The following is an 18626-nucleotide window of genomic DNA, read 5'->3' as shown; positions in this document are numbered from 1 at the left end:
ATCAGAGACAGAGAGAGAGACAGTTTGAAACTTGCCTTGTCCAGCCCACATGTGTGTACTGCTCAGACACCCTGTGTCTAGCCTCAGCCTGTGAGTCATGTAGCCCAGGCCTCCTTTCGTTTGAATTGTACAATCGTAGTCATCGTTATTCATCAATCTGTTTGATTTATTCTCTCCTCCTGCATGCCACGCCAGCCGCTAATGAATTCACTTGTTTGCGAGTGCTTATCACCGTCTGGACAAGAGAAGTGCTGAGTTACGTTTAGACCCGCTCCGAAACTTCCCCTCAGCGGGATTGTGTGTGTGTGTGTGTGTATACCAGAGGTGTCTTTATCATCTATCTCAGCTCCTCATAAGAGCCACTGTGCAGCCTGTGGAATTCCAAACAAATCATCATTTCAAAGTTTTTTTTTTTTTTTGTTTTTTTTTTGTTTGTTTGGTTGGGGTTTTTTTGCAGCTTAATTTTATTCCATTATCCTCAAAGTACTCGATTTCTCTTTCTTCCTGTTTTCATGGCTTCATTCTTGAATCTTTGCGGTTTATACTCCACCTGTCTGCCTCGCTGTCTCTGTTTACGTTTATGGAACTGCTTTTCTCTTTTCAAGTTTTTCTCATTCACATCTTATCACATTAAGCCACCAGCGCAGTCAACTCAATATCTGTGCCGTTTGAATCTCAACCTGTCTCGCTTCGCTCTCTCTCAGACTCAATCACTCTTTTACCAGGGCAGCAATGCTATGCTGTGTGTGCTGATAACAGAGAGCTTTTAATGTGCGACTGTGTGTGTGTGTGTGTGTGTGTGTGTGTGTGTGCGTGTGCGTGTGTGTGTGTGTGGGTGTGGGTGGGGGTGGGGGTGGGTGCTGAATGAAGTGGTCTCTGTGTGTTAGTGAACTGAGAGGAGAGAAGAGGAGAGCGTCACAGATAGGCACCACCGGACAGTTATCAGTCAGAGCCATTATCAGCTATGGAAAGACTTGTCACAAGTTGAGAGGGTGAGACGACATCCGTGTCTGTGTGCGCGTCTGTGTGTGTGCGTTTGTGTGTGTGTGCATGTGCGTGTGCGTGTATGGGTGTGTGTGTGTGTTCCATTTGAGATAAAGCTGCAAGCTCTGATTCTGAATCAGAAACGTCCAGGCCATGTGAGAGCAAAGTGTTAGTCCCCAGTGGAACACACAGAGAGTTTCTATCCCCCCACACACCTTCAACAGGTTGACCTCCACAGTCTTGTCTGAAAAAGCAGTAATGCAGTAGTTTTCTCATTTACTTTAGCCCTGTAACATCAGTGCTGTTTGTGTTTCATCTGTGTTTCAGCCCTCTGTGCCATGTATTAGTTAGAAAAAAATCAATATGTGGACTGATGTTATTATTTATTATACTGTATAGACTCATGTCTTTTAGTTCGAAAAGTGTGTCTATGTCTGTGTTTGTGCTTGTGTATGACTCTGTAGAAGTCTATACAGTCAGAATGAGCTGTCCTTGGAATTTAAGCAAAGACTCCATTCTTAAAACAGCTGGATGGAATCCTGCTGGCTACGTTTCCATGGCGATCACGCAACAGTGCCGCCCTCTGTATGTCAGGGAGTTCATTCAGTCATATAGAAGTGAAGTTCATGCAGGGACAATTCTCCAAAACCCACCTGTCTCCTGTCACCAGGAGCTCTGTAAACACACCCAGCACACACAACAGAACCTCCGTAATAAACCCTAGAGCTTTGATCCGTAGATGTTCATGTATTATACCATGTAGCTCATCTTTGGCATTTTCATTTTACAACTTAGTACAGCTCTTGTTTTAGTTCAGATCTTTGTCTTAGTACAGCCCTTGTTTTGGTTCAGATCTTGGTCTTAGTACAGCCCTTGTTTTGGTTCAGATCTTTGTCTTAGTACAGCCCTTGTTTTGGCTCAGATCTTGGTCTTAGTACAGCCCTTGTTTTGGTTCAGATCTTGGTCTTAGTACAGCCCTTGTTTTGGTTCAGATCTTTGTCTTAGTACAGCCCTTGTTTTGGTTCAGATCTTGGTCTTAGTACAGCCCTTGTTTTGGTTCAGATCTTGGTCTTAGTACAGCCCTTGTTTTGGTTCAGATCTTGGTCTGGGCTCTTGTTCCAGCTCTTGATTAGATCCTTTGTTCTTTACCGTTTGTGCTGTTGATACACAGGTTTCTAGTTTCTCCCAGCACTCATGGTTGAACTGGTTGATTTGTTGGATGCTTGACATACTTTGATAAACAACATATCAATCCCCTGACTGGCAGCTTGTGACTAGAACATTCTCTGGAGGCAATACATGACGTTCCTCATCAGCTTCATCCGTTAAACTCACTGTAGTGAGTAACACTTTGCGAACTGCTGTAATGGACCCTGGGAGAGTCAGTTAAGAGAAACTAACACATGAGAGCATTAATTGATTGGCCTCGTGTGTCTCTTTTAATCCTGAGATCCTTCTGTCTGCCCTTGCTATTAAAAGCACTTCTGTAATGTAATGGGAATTGATTATTAGATGACCCCTTTTTTTCTTTTGTTTTACCTTTATTCTTTTATCGTAAAACTGTAGATGAAGGAGCGGTGGAAGAGGAGGAATCGATCTGAGGTCAAACTGAAAGAGTGACAGTTGAAGTTTAGTGTAATGCCTGTCAGTACTCAGTGTAGACTGCAGATGACTCAGCCTACAGTGGCAGAACTGCTGCCCCGGTGCGTGTGTTTTGATAGCAGTGTTCGTTTTCCTATCATCGCTGGGGTTTTTGTTTTTTTTATTTTTTTATTGACTTTCGTCAAGGCTTTCATATCTCTGATTCGATTTGTATTGACATGTGAAGATGATGGATTGTGGAAAGCCCTTAGGTTAATCAAACCTCTGCTGAGCAGCTTCTCAGGTCTAAATCAGAGATTGAAATCCAGCAGCCCTGTCAATCAAACAGAACCAATAATACCGCTCAGTCCATTCAAGATGACCTTGTATTGTTTGAGCTCAGTGCAGAAGCACCACAGAAAGTTCTAGAATAAGAATTACATTTTTTTTTTTTAATACTGAATCAGAGCTTCTGCTAATAACAAAGGTAAGAGTGGAGTTGAAATGTTTACTCTGGTCCTTAGTGTCTTTCTTCTGCACCTTTCCCCTGTGACTCAGAACTGGAGTCTTGGCTGCCCCTTCCCGAAAAAAGTCCTGAGTCTGTGGAGAAAGGTTTGGGGGGGCTTTGTAGGGGTAGAGGAGTTGACATCCCCCTTTACAGGAAATGTCAGCTCCCCTCTTTTGTCCTTTTGTATTGGTCTTGAAACGTGAATCATTTCCCATGTCTGTTGGCCAAAAAAGCCTCATGCCAAGTTTGTGAACATACTGAAGCAGCCCGGAGAGGCAAATCAACTGCACTTGTTTTAAACTCCATTACATTAAGCCTTCAAACTTATGTCCTCAGTATCTTACAGTTTAGCTGGAAGTGGATGGAGCAGAGGGTGGGGGGTAGAATGGTAGTCAGGCAGTGCTGCTGGGTTCCATACCCCAGACTGAGTAACTATCTGAGGCATGGCCGTGTATCCAAACTCAGCCCATATTCAGATGACCTTATCAGCCAAATATGACTGCACAGAGGATCCTATTTTCAGCTCGTTTGGAAGGGGGGGGGGGGGGGGGTGGAGGACCCATCCCCGTGGTGAGATGTTTGTTCAGTGAGGTGAAAGATGGATAGAAAAAGAGAGAGGGAGAGGGGCTCAAACAAGACGTGGCATTTTGCCCTTTCACGGTCAAAAAAGGGCCGAGAGGGCCGTGGTCCTGCCGAGAGTATGATCACGCTGCCCAAATGTTTCAGGACTTGGGTAATGTGGAGAAAATGCGCCAGAGTCTATTGGGTGGGGAGGAATAGCCAAAAAGGGTTTTTGATAGTGTTGTGTGTGTGTGCGTGCGTGTGTTTTAGTGATATCAGTAGAGCCATAACAGTGTTGCCGACTGGAACAACAGGCCTGTTTGTTTTCTCAGCTCTCGGTTCCAGGGCATCAGGAGTCGATGAAGGAGAAGGAGAAGGATAGATGGGTGTGTGTGTGTGTGTGTGTGTGTGTGTATGGACAGGATCTTCTGCTGCTCCGGCCAGACAGAGAGAGGAGATGTGGTGTCAAACTGCTGGACCCCCACAGCAGTCCGACTGCAATAACTCAGAGCTGTTTTACACAGTGGCTTTTTTTTTTTTTTCTCCCAGGAAATCATATCTGCTTGTGAACACGGTTTTAGTTGTTTTGGTTGATGAGAAGAGAAACAGACAGTTTGGCTAGATCTCTGTGGTTATAGAGACAGGATCTGGGTTCTGATTCATAACCACAATAAAGATAATCACTCATATTTCACATAATCTCACTGAACAGACTGTGTACAGATCTCTCTTACTCTTTGTCTGTATGTGTGTCCGTGTTTGTGTATGCTTGTCTTTATGCTTTATTACGTATATTTGAATGTATCGTAAGTCCATATTAGTGCAGAAAAGTTACACAGTTTGTTGTAGGAACAACAACGTGCTTGATCCATTTTTTTAATATTCCGGTACTTTCTGTGCCAGAATTCCTGTGTGTTCAGAGCGTCCCAGCAGACTGTCTGATGGTCTGCCGCACTGGTGGTTAAGTTGAGTGGTTATGCAAAATGTTCAGCTGTGAAACTACGCTAACGTGTTGGCGTATACCGCGGTGACACCCGGCCTCGTTTTCCCATCGCCGCCGTGTACCTCCTCTGCCCTGAACCCCCAGGGCATGCAGCCAGAACATTCCGCATGTCACGCATGTGTGACTTTGCATTCTCTCACGACACAAGTCAACAACCTAAAGAAAAAGTATCAGGACTGAATGCTTGGCATATATTGAACAGATTGACTTTTATGAAATCGTGAAATATATCCCGAAACCTCTGTTGAGGGCTGTAGACGAACAAGCACAAACTTTCTTTCGGTTCCTGCCAGGTTTACTGTGTTGTTATTTCTCAGAGATCTGCAGCACCTGGTGAAGTAACCTCTCCTGAAAGAATGTGGGAAAAATGTACTGTGTCAGCAGAAACTGTGCGCTGAGAGAGATTCTCACCGAGGTCGGATATCAGGAAGTGGGCTGGTGCTAGAGAGTGTCTGTTTATGTGGTCGTACCAGGAGAAGAGCATCTTAACAGTCAGATTCTATCATTTCAGCCTTTACAGGAAGTCCAAAGAAACCTTTTTTGTTATGTTTACTTGAAAATACTGTTGCTAAATGAGTGCTGCTGTCCCAGAGATAAAGAAATGGTTTGAAAAATGACTCCCGACAATGAAAATATTTTCACGACAAAATTCTGTGCTGTAAAGAATGGAGAAATGGAAGACATTGAGAGCATTTCAGGTGAATTAAAATATCTGTACATTCAATGTCTTTAACTTTGAACATATATATATATATCCTGGTACCATGACATTTCACTACTGTCCAAAATTCAAACTGTGCTGTGACACAGTTTGGGCTGTTCTACCAAGTTGCACTATCTTTCTCTTCCCCCCTCTGCTCCTGTCTCAGACCATATCACACTTCCCCAACCCTGAAAAGGCTGTCCAGTTCTCTCATCTGTCTGACACGGGGATGGATCAGCCTGTACAGTAAGAATACAGTATTTACTTAGCCCCGTGTTCACCTGGACAGGTGTATGGTGTTTAAATTTCCTTCTGTCCTGTTTGTATAACTCAGAGCTGAATAAACTGAATGCTCTGAAGCCCCAGGCGCTCACACGTCAATCTCCATTCACTCTCCACACGGAACCCTTCACCACATAAACGGCCGTGTTTAGCCCCGTTAGCAGAGACGAGTGGTATGGCACAGCCACATGAAAATCACCATTACCTCAAAACAAACAGCACTAACCAAACCCTAACGCAGTCATTTTAGGGATGGCATCCACACTGCTCCTGTGTTCGTACATCTTTGAGGCCAGATATCCTGTCTTGGGCTGCTTTTTTTTAGTGGACTGTCAGCCTGTTTGTTTGTGCTGACCTTCTCTCTTTAGAAAGTCATAGGACCAGACCAGTGTTTTCACAGTCAACATAGAATTACTGCTCCTCCCAGATTAAGTTGTTCTTGCTCGAGAGGAGAAAGATTTTGAGCGCAGTCATGTGAAGACCCTCTCTATTACACCCGTTATCGTAGCTCATGGTCAAATATATCTCCATTCACCAGTGGAGCTTCTAACAGCTCTATTCACCACATGGCCTTGTAAAAGGCACGTTTCAAGTTTGGTTTAAACTGAATCAGACATAATCTGTTTTTGCAAAATAAAACCAAACCAAACATGGAATACGGCTTTTTAGTTATTTTTGCCTACCACACACGATATTCTTTTACCAGACGGACACGCATTTTTGTGACCGAAGGAACAGCATCCTAAAATTCCTTTTGCTCTTTCAAGATCAAAATTGTTGGTTTATATTGGATTTTAACCAAGAACATGTTATTCGCTGTGTATCCAACACAGAGGAAACTACTGAAAGTACAGACCAGCTGTGTTTGGGCATCTTCCTCAAATACTTTAACTTTTTCATTCTGGTTAGTGTGAGAGCAGGTGATGGGCCTCATCTTGATACAAAACATAACCCAAATTTACACAGCACGTGTTTTCCCTCCAAATTCCACATTGGAGACCTCTCTTTCCAAGCTCAGACAGTTTGGAGTTGTTTTGAATCTGAGCTGAATGAGGCGTTTCAGATATGATCACTGATCTGCATCCACGTCTTTGATAACATTCACCTCTCGCCCTTCTCCATAAAGAAGAAAGCACGGGCGAAATTCGCCCGATCGCTAACGTGCTTACGCGCTAATGTCTGTAACAAATAGCTGCCTTTGTGGTAAACCAGCCTTTCAAAGCGGCCTCTTTGATTGGAATGCAGCCGTGGGAACCGTCGTACGGTTCTCAGCTAAAGCACTCGTGGTAAACAAGGTACATGCCACACTCAATCATCTACTTTATGATTCTAATGCTCACCGGCTTCAAACAAGAGATAGTTAAAAGACAGGCACAAAACCACTAGTTAGACATAGCGCTGGGCTGTCAGTTGTTTTTGACGTGTATAAAACATGATGAAACATTGATAAGCGGAAGTAAATACACTCAGATGCTCTGTAGATTTTGAGCGCTTTCTCGTCTGAAAAAGTATCTCTCAGAGCTTAGGAAAAGATTGCAGGTTTAGAAAAAGCCCAGTATCAGATCCTCAGATTTCCAAAGCAAAACACCTTTTTCTTTAGTCAGCACATTTTTTTGTTTATCTTGTTGTATATCTAAACTCTTCCATGCTGTCACCAAGTCTATCTGGTGATTAGCTTGAGTATACAACCTCCTGGAGATCCTGGGAAAATGATCACCATTGACCTTAAACAGCATCTATTTTACATTCCACCTCGAGCCCAAGATTCTAAAACGTTTTTTCATTCTTATTTAAAGTACAGTGGTTTCTTTCTTAGACAGTGCCAGCTTGGAAATCAAAAGCTTTGAACTTTGAGTTTGCCTGAATAACTCTGGTCAGTGTTTGCTTGACAAAGAATGCTCCAGGCATGACTATGCACAAAACAAAACAACAGCAACAAAAATGTTCTTTTTTTTAAACTGAACCTCTACACCCCCCCCCCCCCCCCAAACATGAACAGTTGAGTGAAAGAATCTTTTAACAGCATGCCAGAAAAAAAAATCTAACTCTGTGTGAAATATGTGTCTAATTTGTGAGTATTACAGCACAGAAAGTACTCATTGGGATAGCTGCTGTCTTTTTGCCTTCAGGTACATTTAGATAAGGTGTGTTAATATTTGCCAATGTGGATGGAATGAATGCCATCTATTTGTCCATTAGCAGTCAGATTTCTCTATTGTAAACATACTCCTGTAACACACCAGAGACCAGTCACCAACTGAAGCCACCAGAACCCATGCCCAAAGGGATTATGGGACTGCCTCGGTGCCCCTGTCGAGAGATGTTGAGTGCGTCTTGAGTGCAGTGGCGTTCTGAGTGTAAATAAAGCTGTAGATTGCAGAGGGAGAGAGAGGGCTTACGGTAAGGACTGGAAATAGAGACTGTAAATTATGAAGTGATGTTTGGGGGGAGTCTGAGGAAAAGCCTGCAGAGCTGAAAGGCTGACTCACTCAAAGCACTGACATTGTTACTGGTGATTGCTTAAGAAGGGCGCTGCATACACACACACACACACACACGCAGAGACTGACGGGTCATTACTTGATTGCTTGATTAAGGAGATCGGCATACCATTCTTCAGAGCAGGAACAAGGATGCTGGAGAGATAGAGAGGAAAAAGGCTTTATACGTTAGCAAACATTTCCTGGGAAAAAGAACCCTCAGGAATGTGTTGAAATAGTTAGTGTGCATATCCTGCGTGTTTGATCTAGGGTTATTTTTTGTAGTTTGTTTATTAAAAAGGCATTTTTAAGGCCAGGTTTGTATTATGTACTTCAAATACTTAATAGGTCACAGTTTGACCAAGGTCTGGTCTTTATCAGAAACCACATAATACCGTCTCGATGACAATGAACACGTCACAAAATTACATTCTCAGCAGAGAAGAGAGTAGCTTTTTTTCATTTCATAATCCGGACAATGTGTTTTCTGTATCAAGAAAAATAAAATAAAGCCGTCTGAAATCAAGAAGTCAGCCGTATGCTTCGAGTTTTACCAGCCTTTTTTTTTTTTTTTCCTGTCACAGGTTTTAATCGTTAGTTTGATTTACATACCTCACCATCCAAGCAAATTCTAATTATACCGTCACTCTCTCTCTATAAATCTATTCCCCGTACTCTCTCTCTCTCTCTCTTACAGTCTGTGAGGTACAGATGACCTGTGAGGGTATGGATCTGAGCATATTCCAGTTCTCCATTAAAAGTCAGAGCTTACACATTCACCGCAGCTATAAAACGGATCTGGTGACTGGGGTTTTAAATCACAGCCCGGGTCAATCGGATCTGCAGATCGGGTCCGCCTCGGGAGCGGCGCGAGCTAACCCCACGTGATGTCATTTCCTGCCGCAGAGCGGAGGCAGGGAGACTCTGGACAGATGCCAAGCGGATTTTGAGTGTTACTTTAGGAAAGAGGAGAAAGGAATATTGAATGAGGGATGTGCCAAAAAAAAAAAAAAAAAAAGCGAGTGAGTGTGAAATCTGATTATGACACCAGCGCAGGATGGACTCTGCAGTTTCCAGTTTCCCCATCCTCCTGCCCATGGGCCTGTCATTTGACCATATAGAAAAGAAGGTGACCTTGAGTAGGATTTAATGTAAATAGCGGATGGGTTCACTAACAGAGCTTTACTCAGGTTGTCCGACACGCCTTGTGTACCATTTTGAAAAGCGTTTTTTATATAAGATTGAATCTTATAATGAATGTATCACACCTATCAGCAGGTCTTTGTAAATCTTTAATCCTCTCTTGATCTTAGCTATGCTTTGACTTTGCCAGGTTTTTTTTTTTTATTTTGTTTTGTTTTGTTTTGTTTTCACCACGGATACAGTTCTGGCAAAAACATCAGGTGCACAGGCTGAAAGTTAAAGCCGCAGCTGTGATTGGTGGATCAATTGGAAACCCCTGTTTATCCTCATGTTGTCAATGACAGACAGCGTGCCTTCCCAAGTACCATTTCAACAGTATTCCAAGCACAGGATCCACTGGCATCTGGAGCATCCCAGTTTAGTCCAGATAGCTTCCCGCCACACGTGACTCTGTCCGTTCCGTGTGTCACGCCAGTGACGCAGATGGAAATTCTTTGATATTTGTTTTTCCTGCGTGACAGGAAATGGAGTGGAATACCAGTTGCCCTGACGGTGGTGCGAGTGGAAGTAGCTCTGTCCCTTTCATAAGAGTACCAAGCCTCTCTCTCATTCTGGCTTCACAACAGGAAACTATGACAGAAAGACACGGATTGTTTTGCACCAGTACCCCCCATGTTCACATGACTGGAAAACATTAGGCCGTCATCACTGGAACATCCCGCTCCTGTTGTTTGAGGGAAGTTCTGAACCCCTGGTAGACGATCCGGGAACGACTGCTATGGCTGGACTATAGGCCTGGACGGTGTGACACATGTCCTCTCACAGTCGCTTTTCTGTTATTAAACTCTTACCTGAATTTAACCTCTATCGTTAAACTTTACCTGACAGACTGCTTTTCCCACACGCGGTACTCCATCAAACTGGCTGGCAGATCACGTTGGATTTCAGCCAATCGCGCGCCTCACGCTGTGATTTGAAACTTCATCCTCAATTAAGGATGGAAGATTTAACACGCTCTCACATAATGCAATAAGGAAACGACCATATTTGGCATTTGACCAATGGGAGGGCTCCTACGAAGCAGGGAGATGTCAGTCACGGATTTTAATGGAAACAGGGTCATGAATGGAATCAAAGTAAGGTTTTTGTCTGAGCAGAGTGTAGTCCAACTCAAGTGGCCACGTCTGTCGGTCTCTATAGACTGTTAAGTTTTGGGGGGAAGAACCTTTTAAAACTTTGCGATGTGGAGACCCACAGAGAGGAAGCATGCTGTTTTCAGATAAAAACATCCCTTCCCTGGATTAATTATTTGAGTCAGGCTTATTTGTCTTGGACGGCACCGTCCTCTCTATTTGGACTGACAGCGTGCAGTTACGTCCAAACAACCACACATCAGAGCATTGTTTTTCCTTTCTTTTATTTTTTTTCTTTGTTCCCTCTTCACCTCATATTACAGCGCTGTGAAAACTCGAATTCTTTCTGCTCTCGAAAAACAGCATGTTCTCTGCACTTAGACGGCCTGCATTGTAAGTCTTTAGCCCTGAGATACAATGCTCTGTTAGACCCCATTCATGTCTTTCTTTTCTTTGACTGCCATATATCTGTCCCTCTTTCTCAAAAGCCAGTTTCTGTGGTTATTTACTCTGGCTATGAAGGAGAGGCGGTCAGTGGATGTTTTGTGGTAATATAGCTTATGAGCAGAAGGCATCTCTGAAGGCCATTCAGGTCTGCTCGTCCTGTGGGGTGATATACTGTTTCTCTGTCACGTCGCCAGCTCGCGAGACTGACAAACAATTGTCCAGGTCAGCTGCCTGTGTGCCTGTGTTGTTACATTACAGTACAGTGTAGCATAGTATAGAACATTATTACAGCATAGTACGGTACAGTACATTACGAGTGAGACTCCTGTTATTTCTGCTTTTTCTTTTATTTCCTCCTGTGTCAATTTCATTCACATTTTCTTGTGCTTTCTCTCTCTCTCTCTCTCTCTCTCTCTCTCACACACACACACACACAGACTCTTCTTGTGTCTGTCTTTCCTTTACTGTCTTTTATCCTGTGTCCCATCTGTTGTTTTTACTGTCCTTTTTGACTGTTTCTTCTTCATATCCACACTTGCAAAGCTTCTGTTCCCCTCTTTTCTCTCTTCCTTCCTTCACTGCCTTTCTCTTTCACTGCCTCTAAAAATAGACGGTGTTCTGTCACAGACAGTACAGCCAAAAAAGAAATTGCTTTGGAGTCAGGAAGCCTTTGTCCAATTCAAATTGTACTGTTTTTTTTTTATTTTTTTTTATTGCATAGGCAGTAAGTAGCTGCTTGTTTTGCTCGTGGACCCATTTGTATCCATTTAAACCTCCATTTTGGCATGACTGGTTCTGACGTTTTGTGAAATAGCCCTGTATTTCAGAACATCTTTCAGAAAACATTTTTTTTTTTTTCTCATTTGAAACCCCAGTTATCGATACCCTCCAGCAACACCGACACTTTTGTCGGTTTGAGTCTTTAAAGGCCTATTTTTTCCTGTAAAACAGGGTGTGTTACTGTAGCAGGCTTGCGCCCATAACTCATTCTGGATGGCCCATCATCATCATCATCAGCCGGCTCTTACGACTTTGGCCGGAGCCTTGAAGCTCTGCAAGTGAGGTCACTTCTCCTTCCTCGCTGTGTTTATGAAAAGCTGTTCCTGTGGTCCGGTCTGGCCAGAGGTCGGTAAAACGAACGACCGCTTGACTCTGTCGGGATCGGGTTCACTTCTGAGTCCAGAGTCCTTAACTCCACATCCATTACGTGAAGTCACTTTGTGCTGTGTGCCTGTGGGACTGCTTAACGATGAGGCAATGGTAAAATATCGAACTGGAGTGATTTCATACTAGGCGTGTGGGTTTTATTCGGCGGAGTGGTGCGAGAAAGAGGGGAACGCGGAGCGATGTCCCGGCGTCCCGCCCCAGGCATTAGTCACGCTAATGGAAAAGAGCCGACACTTCAAACACATCCGCAGCATTTAACTGGACCCTCAAGAGCCGTTTATTCGCTTTCCTCAAAGAGCCGACGGGGGACTCTCCTGACCTGACCGTTGTTTTTTAGCTTCGGTCCGTCTGGTCCGGCTCTTTGAAACAGAGGAAAAAAATAAAAATGCAAAAAAAAAAAAAAAAAAAATCAGTCGGCTCAATGAATCGATGCCAGCTTTAGCTACCACAAATGAGTTGAAATTTGGTTAGTTTAAAGTTAACATACTTATGCTTCACTTGTGTGTGGTGTGTGTGTGTGTGTGTGTGTGTGTGCGTGTGCGTGCGTGTGTGTGTGTGTATACGTCATACCTAGAAACATGGATAGTGGATATATCATTAATCATCATGCCCCATGCCTGATTTTCTCCTGTTTAGTGAGTCTATATATCTGGTTATGTCCCCGCAGTGGATGACGACAACAGTGATATATAATTGAAGAGTGTGTGGCCTGGTTCTGTCTGTGAGTGCTGTGGAGGAGATGCAGATAGAAGAAATTATAGATTTATAATGACAAGAGATCTTAACACAGCACTATACACCTCTCCCAAGAGACTCTCAGCATTCGCCTCACTGACTGGTTGATCAGAAAGACATGCTTTAAAGCTGATTAATTAGACTTTGCATATCTGTACTTCACTTTCACTTACTTTGACTGAGAGTCCAGAACACGATCAGAGAGAGAGAGAGAAACAGATCACATTTTTTTGTATTGTTTTCATTTGTTTTTCTAAAATTCATACAGGCTGAAAGCCAAACCACGCCATCCTTGCTGGGACCTGTCATCGGTCGCAGCATTTTCCCACAGCACTAAAACAGATTTACTTCTCAACACCGAGGGTTGTTTGCACAAACTTTCGCAAGTCATCCGTCGGCAATTTTTGTTGTCATAAAAAAAAACCCAAAACAAAACAGATTGTGGTCTGGAGATATAAATAGCTTTAGTGGTTCGCTGGCCGTTAAAGTCCTCGGACTGAGACCTCAGTCTGCTCCTCTCCTTCAACTTCCTTTTATATCCAGTAAAAGGGCCAGAGGGAATGCCAAGCAGCACTGCATCCAGGAGATACAGGCTGGGGTCTGGCATGCTAACCCAGACACTGACTCCCAACAATGGGCTGATAGTCACCACAGAGGGGCCTGCCATGGCAGACTGCTTACACAGCCCAGAGAGAACGCCTATGGGATTACCATATGAAATGAGACAGTACCTATTTTGTTTTTGTCTGTGTGTGTGTGTGTGTGTGTGTGTGTGTGTTCGGATCTGCACAGTTGTCTTTGAGTCTTGTGTAATAGAAAGTCTTTGTGTTCTCTTGTCTCTTGTGTATACTGATAGTGTACATTTGCATAAGTTTCTTTTGTAATTTCCCCAACATTGTTTTGCATAAACGTACCGTGTTTTTGTTTTTATGCATATATATATATATAGCCTACATTTTGTTTGTTTGTGTGTGTGTGTGTGTGTGTGTGTGTTTGTTTGGTATGCCCACTCTATCCCATTGTCCTCTGTTTACCCTCGCTGTGCCCACTGGGTATGGTTAAACTGGACCTTAATACAGCGCTACCTTTGTACCACTCTGCCTGCCGACCCCCCCTCCCAACCCCTGGGCTGGAACGTTCTCTGTTCTGGGGGGGTCATTGTTGTTATCTGTAACCAGGTCCAGCCGTGTTTGTGGCGGTGTGTTGCTGATTATTCCAAAACCAACAGTAAACCTTTCACTGGTGTCTAAACTCACGTGGGACGGTGCTAAATGCCCACTATGTTAGGGAACACGCTAGAAAGAATGAGCACTCACACCCACCCTCTGCCAATCAGATGCCAGTCACCATCTCTGTGCTGGGCTGCTGTGACTACAATGCAGAGAGGCACTGCTTGGATACTATTCTGATGTAACGAGACAAAACAAGCCCTGTCCTGTTACTACAAAGAGGCTGAATAAACGACCCCTACACTATAACTCCCAGCCTTGACCAGCAGCGTTAAATGAATGAGAGCTTTGTCCCCAAGCTTAAATGACCATGGAAGGTGGTTTGTTTGCTAAAACAATAAGGCTGCTACATAAAAAAAAAAAAAACCCCACTACAATTTCGCCATTAATGGAAATTGAATCACTATTCATCAGACACAGTGTTCCACTCTTATTTCATTTCTCAAACATTCAAAGCGTGCCGGAGAACTGTGACGCTTATGCTCCATGGCTTTTACACACAGAAAACTTACAGTTAAGGTTCTTTGTCCAGTGTCGCTTAGCTACTTGATTGGTTTTAACAGTCAATCTATTTTTAACACATTAATTACAATTGAGCATTGAGCACAATTACTTGTGGTCTGAAATCTTCATATTCACATGCTATGTTATAGGTTAAATATGAACACTAGGGAACCATGCTGAATGTAAGGCCTGTAATTTAATTGTGTCTTGACTCTCTGTCTCTCCAGGTGTCCAGTCAACCAAGAAGTCGGGGATTCCTGCGCCCCGCGAGATCCCTGCGTCCATCTCCAGAGACCGCACCTCACTGCGGGACTCCCTCAGGACCTCCGGGTCTAAGAAGGTGATTCCAAGTGCCAGCACCTCTAGCCTGTCCGCTCTATCCAAGCATTCTCGCAGCTCCACCAAGTCCAAAACGGATGCGGAAAGTGCAGACAAGGCCCTCCTGGAGTGCCAGGTCAAAGAGCTGCTGGCGGAAGCCAAGGCCAAAGAGTTCGAGATCAGCAAACTGAGAACGGAGCTCCAGCGCTTCAAAGCGAAAGGTTCCCCGTCTGATTCCGGGACTCCGGAAGGACCAGGACCAGCGGATGGGGAGAAGGGTCCTGCACAAGCGTCGGACTTGCAGGTGGCAGTGGAGGAGTTGAGGGAGAAGAATGGGCGATTCCAGCGCGAACTTGCCGCCCTGAGGGAGGAGAACCAGACACTGAAGGAGAAGCTCATCTCCATGGAGACCTTGGCTGTTTCCGGCAGCATCAACACCACCAACCTCACCAAGCCCACTGTAAACGGCCTCCTTCCTGAGGGCACGGCCAACAGCGATACGGGCAGGCTTGTCGCGGCCAACAGCAGCCCCCTCAAAACCTCAGTGTCCTCCAGCAGTGACATCACCAAAGGTTCCCCGTCACCCTCCCCGGATTCCTCTGAGTTTGAGAAAATCCCGTCTCGCTCGGACTCAATGGGCAGCAACGCAGGTGTTAGTAAGGGTGCAGCAGGAGGAGGAGGGGGAGGAGACGCAGGTACAGTGGGGAAAGAGCTGTCAGTAGAGTGTCTGACGGAGCGCATCCAGCAGATGGAGGAGAGTCAACACAGCACGGCGGAGGAGCTACAAGCCACGCTGCAGGAGCTAGCTGACCAGCAGCAAGTGGTTCAGGAGCTGACTGCGGAGAACGAGCGTTTGGCAGAGGAGAAGGGCCTCTTGCAGACCTCCCTGCAGCAGCAACGTGAGCGCGTGGAGCTTCTCGCCCAGAAAAACGAGGCTCTGCTCCAGAGACTGAGGGAGCAAGCTCAGAGCGAGGAGGCAGAGGCCACGCGCAACGCCCGCGCTGCGGAGCTGGAGCAGCGCTACTCCGACCTGGTGGAAAGCTCGCGTTTCGAGAGGGAAAAACTCGTGGACATCCAACAGCAGTTGACGGGGAGTCTGCGTGCCCTGGAGAAGGAGCACCAGGAGGCGCAGGCGGCAGTGAAGAGTCTCAGGGAGGAGCAGGAACTCCTGCGGGGACGTCTGGAGCAGGAGCAGGAGGCCGGCGAGAAAGCGGCGCGAGCTGTAGGAGAGCATCAGGTCGCCTTGGAGTCGCTGCGGGCGGAGAACGATCGTCTGAAGGCCCAGGTGGAGTCAGAGAGGCAGAAGGTGGTGGAGCTGAAGGCGGTCCAGAGTGCCAGCGACAGCACGGAGCTGCAGGCCCTGCTGAAAACCGCTCACGCTGACAGAGACAGGCTGGAGCACTGCTGCACCCAGCTACGTCAGGAACTACAGCAGGCACGCGGTGAAACAGAGCGTGTTCAGAACACACTCACCAAGGTACAGCTCAACACATTTACTGCCTTGCCGCTCCCTACAACCCCTGCTCCCTTTACTGAACGTTTGTCTGTGATCTTTAATTCGTTCAGTACAAGTTCTCACTTAGTTAGATTCACCTCTGATTCGATTAGGACTCAGTAATGTTTATTACAGTCTGTGAAAGACCTCATAAGAAACTTGAAAGCGCTATACATCAGCAATATACAATACAAAGCTCTATACATCAGCTCTGATTTGTAATGGTTTCCTCAGTAAAGAGGTCAACGCTCCTCTCCCGGTCAGCTTTATAGGCACTTTCATATCACATCTGTACGCTGAAATCTCCCTCACGGTAGGCGTGCATAAAAAAGCAGATGTCCTGTTCCTTGACGTTAGCATGTACCCTCTGAACATGCAGCACAGCCTCATGGGGGGAAATGCCTTATTCTCATGCAGTCTTTTCCTCTCTGCACGAGGACATGAACGTGGTGTGGTATTCCAGAGAAATTCACGTCTCCTGAGACCATGTACAGTACTTCAGAAACTAATTATAGTGCAGAATAGAACCGCAGTGTTTTCTATTAGAAAACTGGAGACTAGAAATTTCGGGGAAAACTAAAAGAGATAAGGTAATCAGATAAAAACCTGTTTCGGAAACAAAACTCGGAGACGAGCAAATCTGAGCGACAAATCCAATCATCACGTTTGTAGCTACAGAAGAGGTCAGAGTTCAAAATGCTTCTCTCTCTCTCTCTCTCTCTCTCTGGTGTTGTTGCCATTGTTTTTTTTTCTTTTTGTTTTTCTATTTGTGAATGATGGTCAGAGTTTCTCGCACAAAGCTGGGAAACAAAGTGGGTTTAAGAATATTCGTCTGTGCAGATGGACAGACGGACAGAGGGACAAATAGCATGCTGATGAGAGAGCCGCACTCACTTAGCCATGCGAAAAAGCAATAAAAAAAAAAACAGCACACAGCATAAACCCCGATGAGAAAAAAACTGGACTCAACCACACTACACATTTAAGAGACTTGTGTTTTACAGGGAATCCTAGAAAATGAGAGATCATGCGCTATAAAAAGTCATTTGGTGACAGTTTACGGAACCTCTGGGAGGTAGATGTTCATTTACAGGCCTTGTGGTTTGACTTGGAGTTTCCTTTGTAGTTTAAAAAAAAAAGAAAAAAAGTTTATAACATGTTTCAAGAAGACGAGGTCATACAGTAAGGACAGTCTCTGGAGCTGTGTGTCATGCTTTTAACGGCCTTGGAGAAACTCCACTGGCCCCACAGCGCGTGAACTTATCTGACCCCTGTGGGGAGGCATAGCTGCTCGTTCTCTGCTCTAAAGCCTGTTTGACTGGGCCAAGCCCTGTGGGTTCCGGATCGCTCCAGAACTCAGCTCAGACTTCTTATGAAGTCACTCAGCGTTCTTGTTAAATGCCCAAATCATTCCAGAACTCTGTGAGAGTTCTGCTGCGTTTGTCAGTGTTCTGAGGAGGGGGGTGGGGTGGGTATGAGGCTGTGATGACTCAGCGAGATTATGGCGTCATCGCTGACGGAACGTGGTTGGGTGGCCCAGCTGTCGTAAGGCTCAAGGCCTAGCCTTTGCCACCGAAGCTTTTTGGGTGAGGCCGCTTGTTCTGCTTTCTTAGAAACCGCGTCATAGTTCGCCCATTGGCATTCTGCGCCCTCAACAACAGATACAGCTCTGCTTTTGTTTGACCTTAAATGGATACGACCAGGGGAGCGAGATGGAATGACTCCACTGCAGTTGTTCAGAGCTGAGTTGCAGTCATCACGTTAATAAAGGCAGCTCTCTTTGACTTTGGCTGAGCTTTACACAATTGATTGCTTTGACTGTCTGTTTAAAGAGAAAAAAAACAAAAGAAAGAGTGACAGGGCAGTACTGCGTGCGTTTAAAATTCCTGCCTTCAGACAGCATGTGTGTGTGTGAGATGCCAGAGTCAGCAGATTTGCAGCTCCATTAAACTCATAAGCATTTGGCCCATATTGTAGTGAATCATAGTAAAAGCATGTCTCTGCTAATGCTGTGTGTGTGTAGGTCTCATGTACCCCTCTGAGAAACTGAGGCCCATTTAGTGTAGAAGCACTGGGCGGAACATCTGGGTTACGGGCTCTTCTGCTTTGATTTAGCTTCAGACTCAGCTACAGTGACTCTTTTAATGGCCTAATCAATCTCGATTAATCTCCTAATGGTGTCTGTAATTAAAGTGTCTATGGGCACACCTGGAGGTGAGAGAATGAATGCGTCTCTGCCTGTTGGTGTCCTAGTTCTGTTTTTCCTCATCTCAGAATCCATCTTTCATCTGGTTAAGTAATGAAGAAAGATGAGCTGCAGCATGTTAACAGTACAATGTCATCAGCGGTGTAT

General features: G+C 45.0%; 1 protein-coding gene across 1 annotated transcript in view; it reads left to right on the top strand.

The window, feature by feature from the left end:
- specc1 (sperm antigen with calponin homology and coiled-coil domains 1) overlaps positions 1–18626 on the top strand; it is an 85259-nt gene that overhangs the window by 33586 nt on the left and 33047 nt on the right. Inside the window, exon 4 of the mRNA XM_030792756.1 lies at positions 14688–16255. Within this exon, the coding sequence (XP_030648616.1) occupies positions 14688–16255 (1568 nt within the window). The remainder of the gene's footprint in view (positions 1–14687; positions 16256–18626) is intronic.

This window comes from Chanos chanos, chromosome 15, assembly GCF_902362185.1.
Source record: "Chanos chanos chromosome 15, fChaCha1.1, whole genome shotgun sequence".
Lineage (NCBI taxonomy): Eukaryota > Metazoa > Chordata > Actinopteri > Gonorynchiformes > Chanidae > Chanos > Chanos chanos.
The sequence above is the reverse complement of the archived record's forward strand: the minus strand, read 5'-3'. Positions and strand labels throughout refer to the sequence as shown.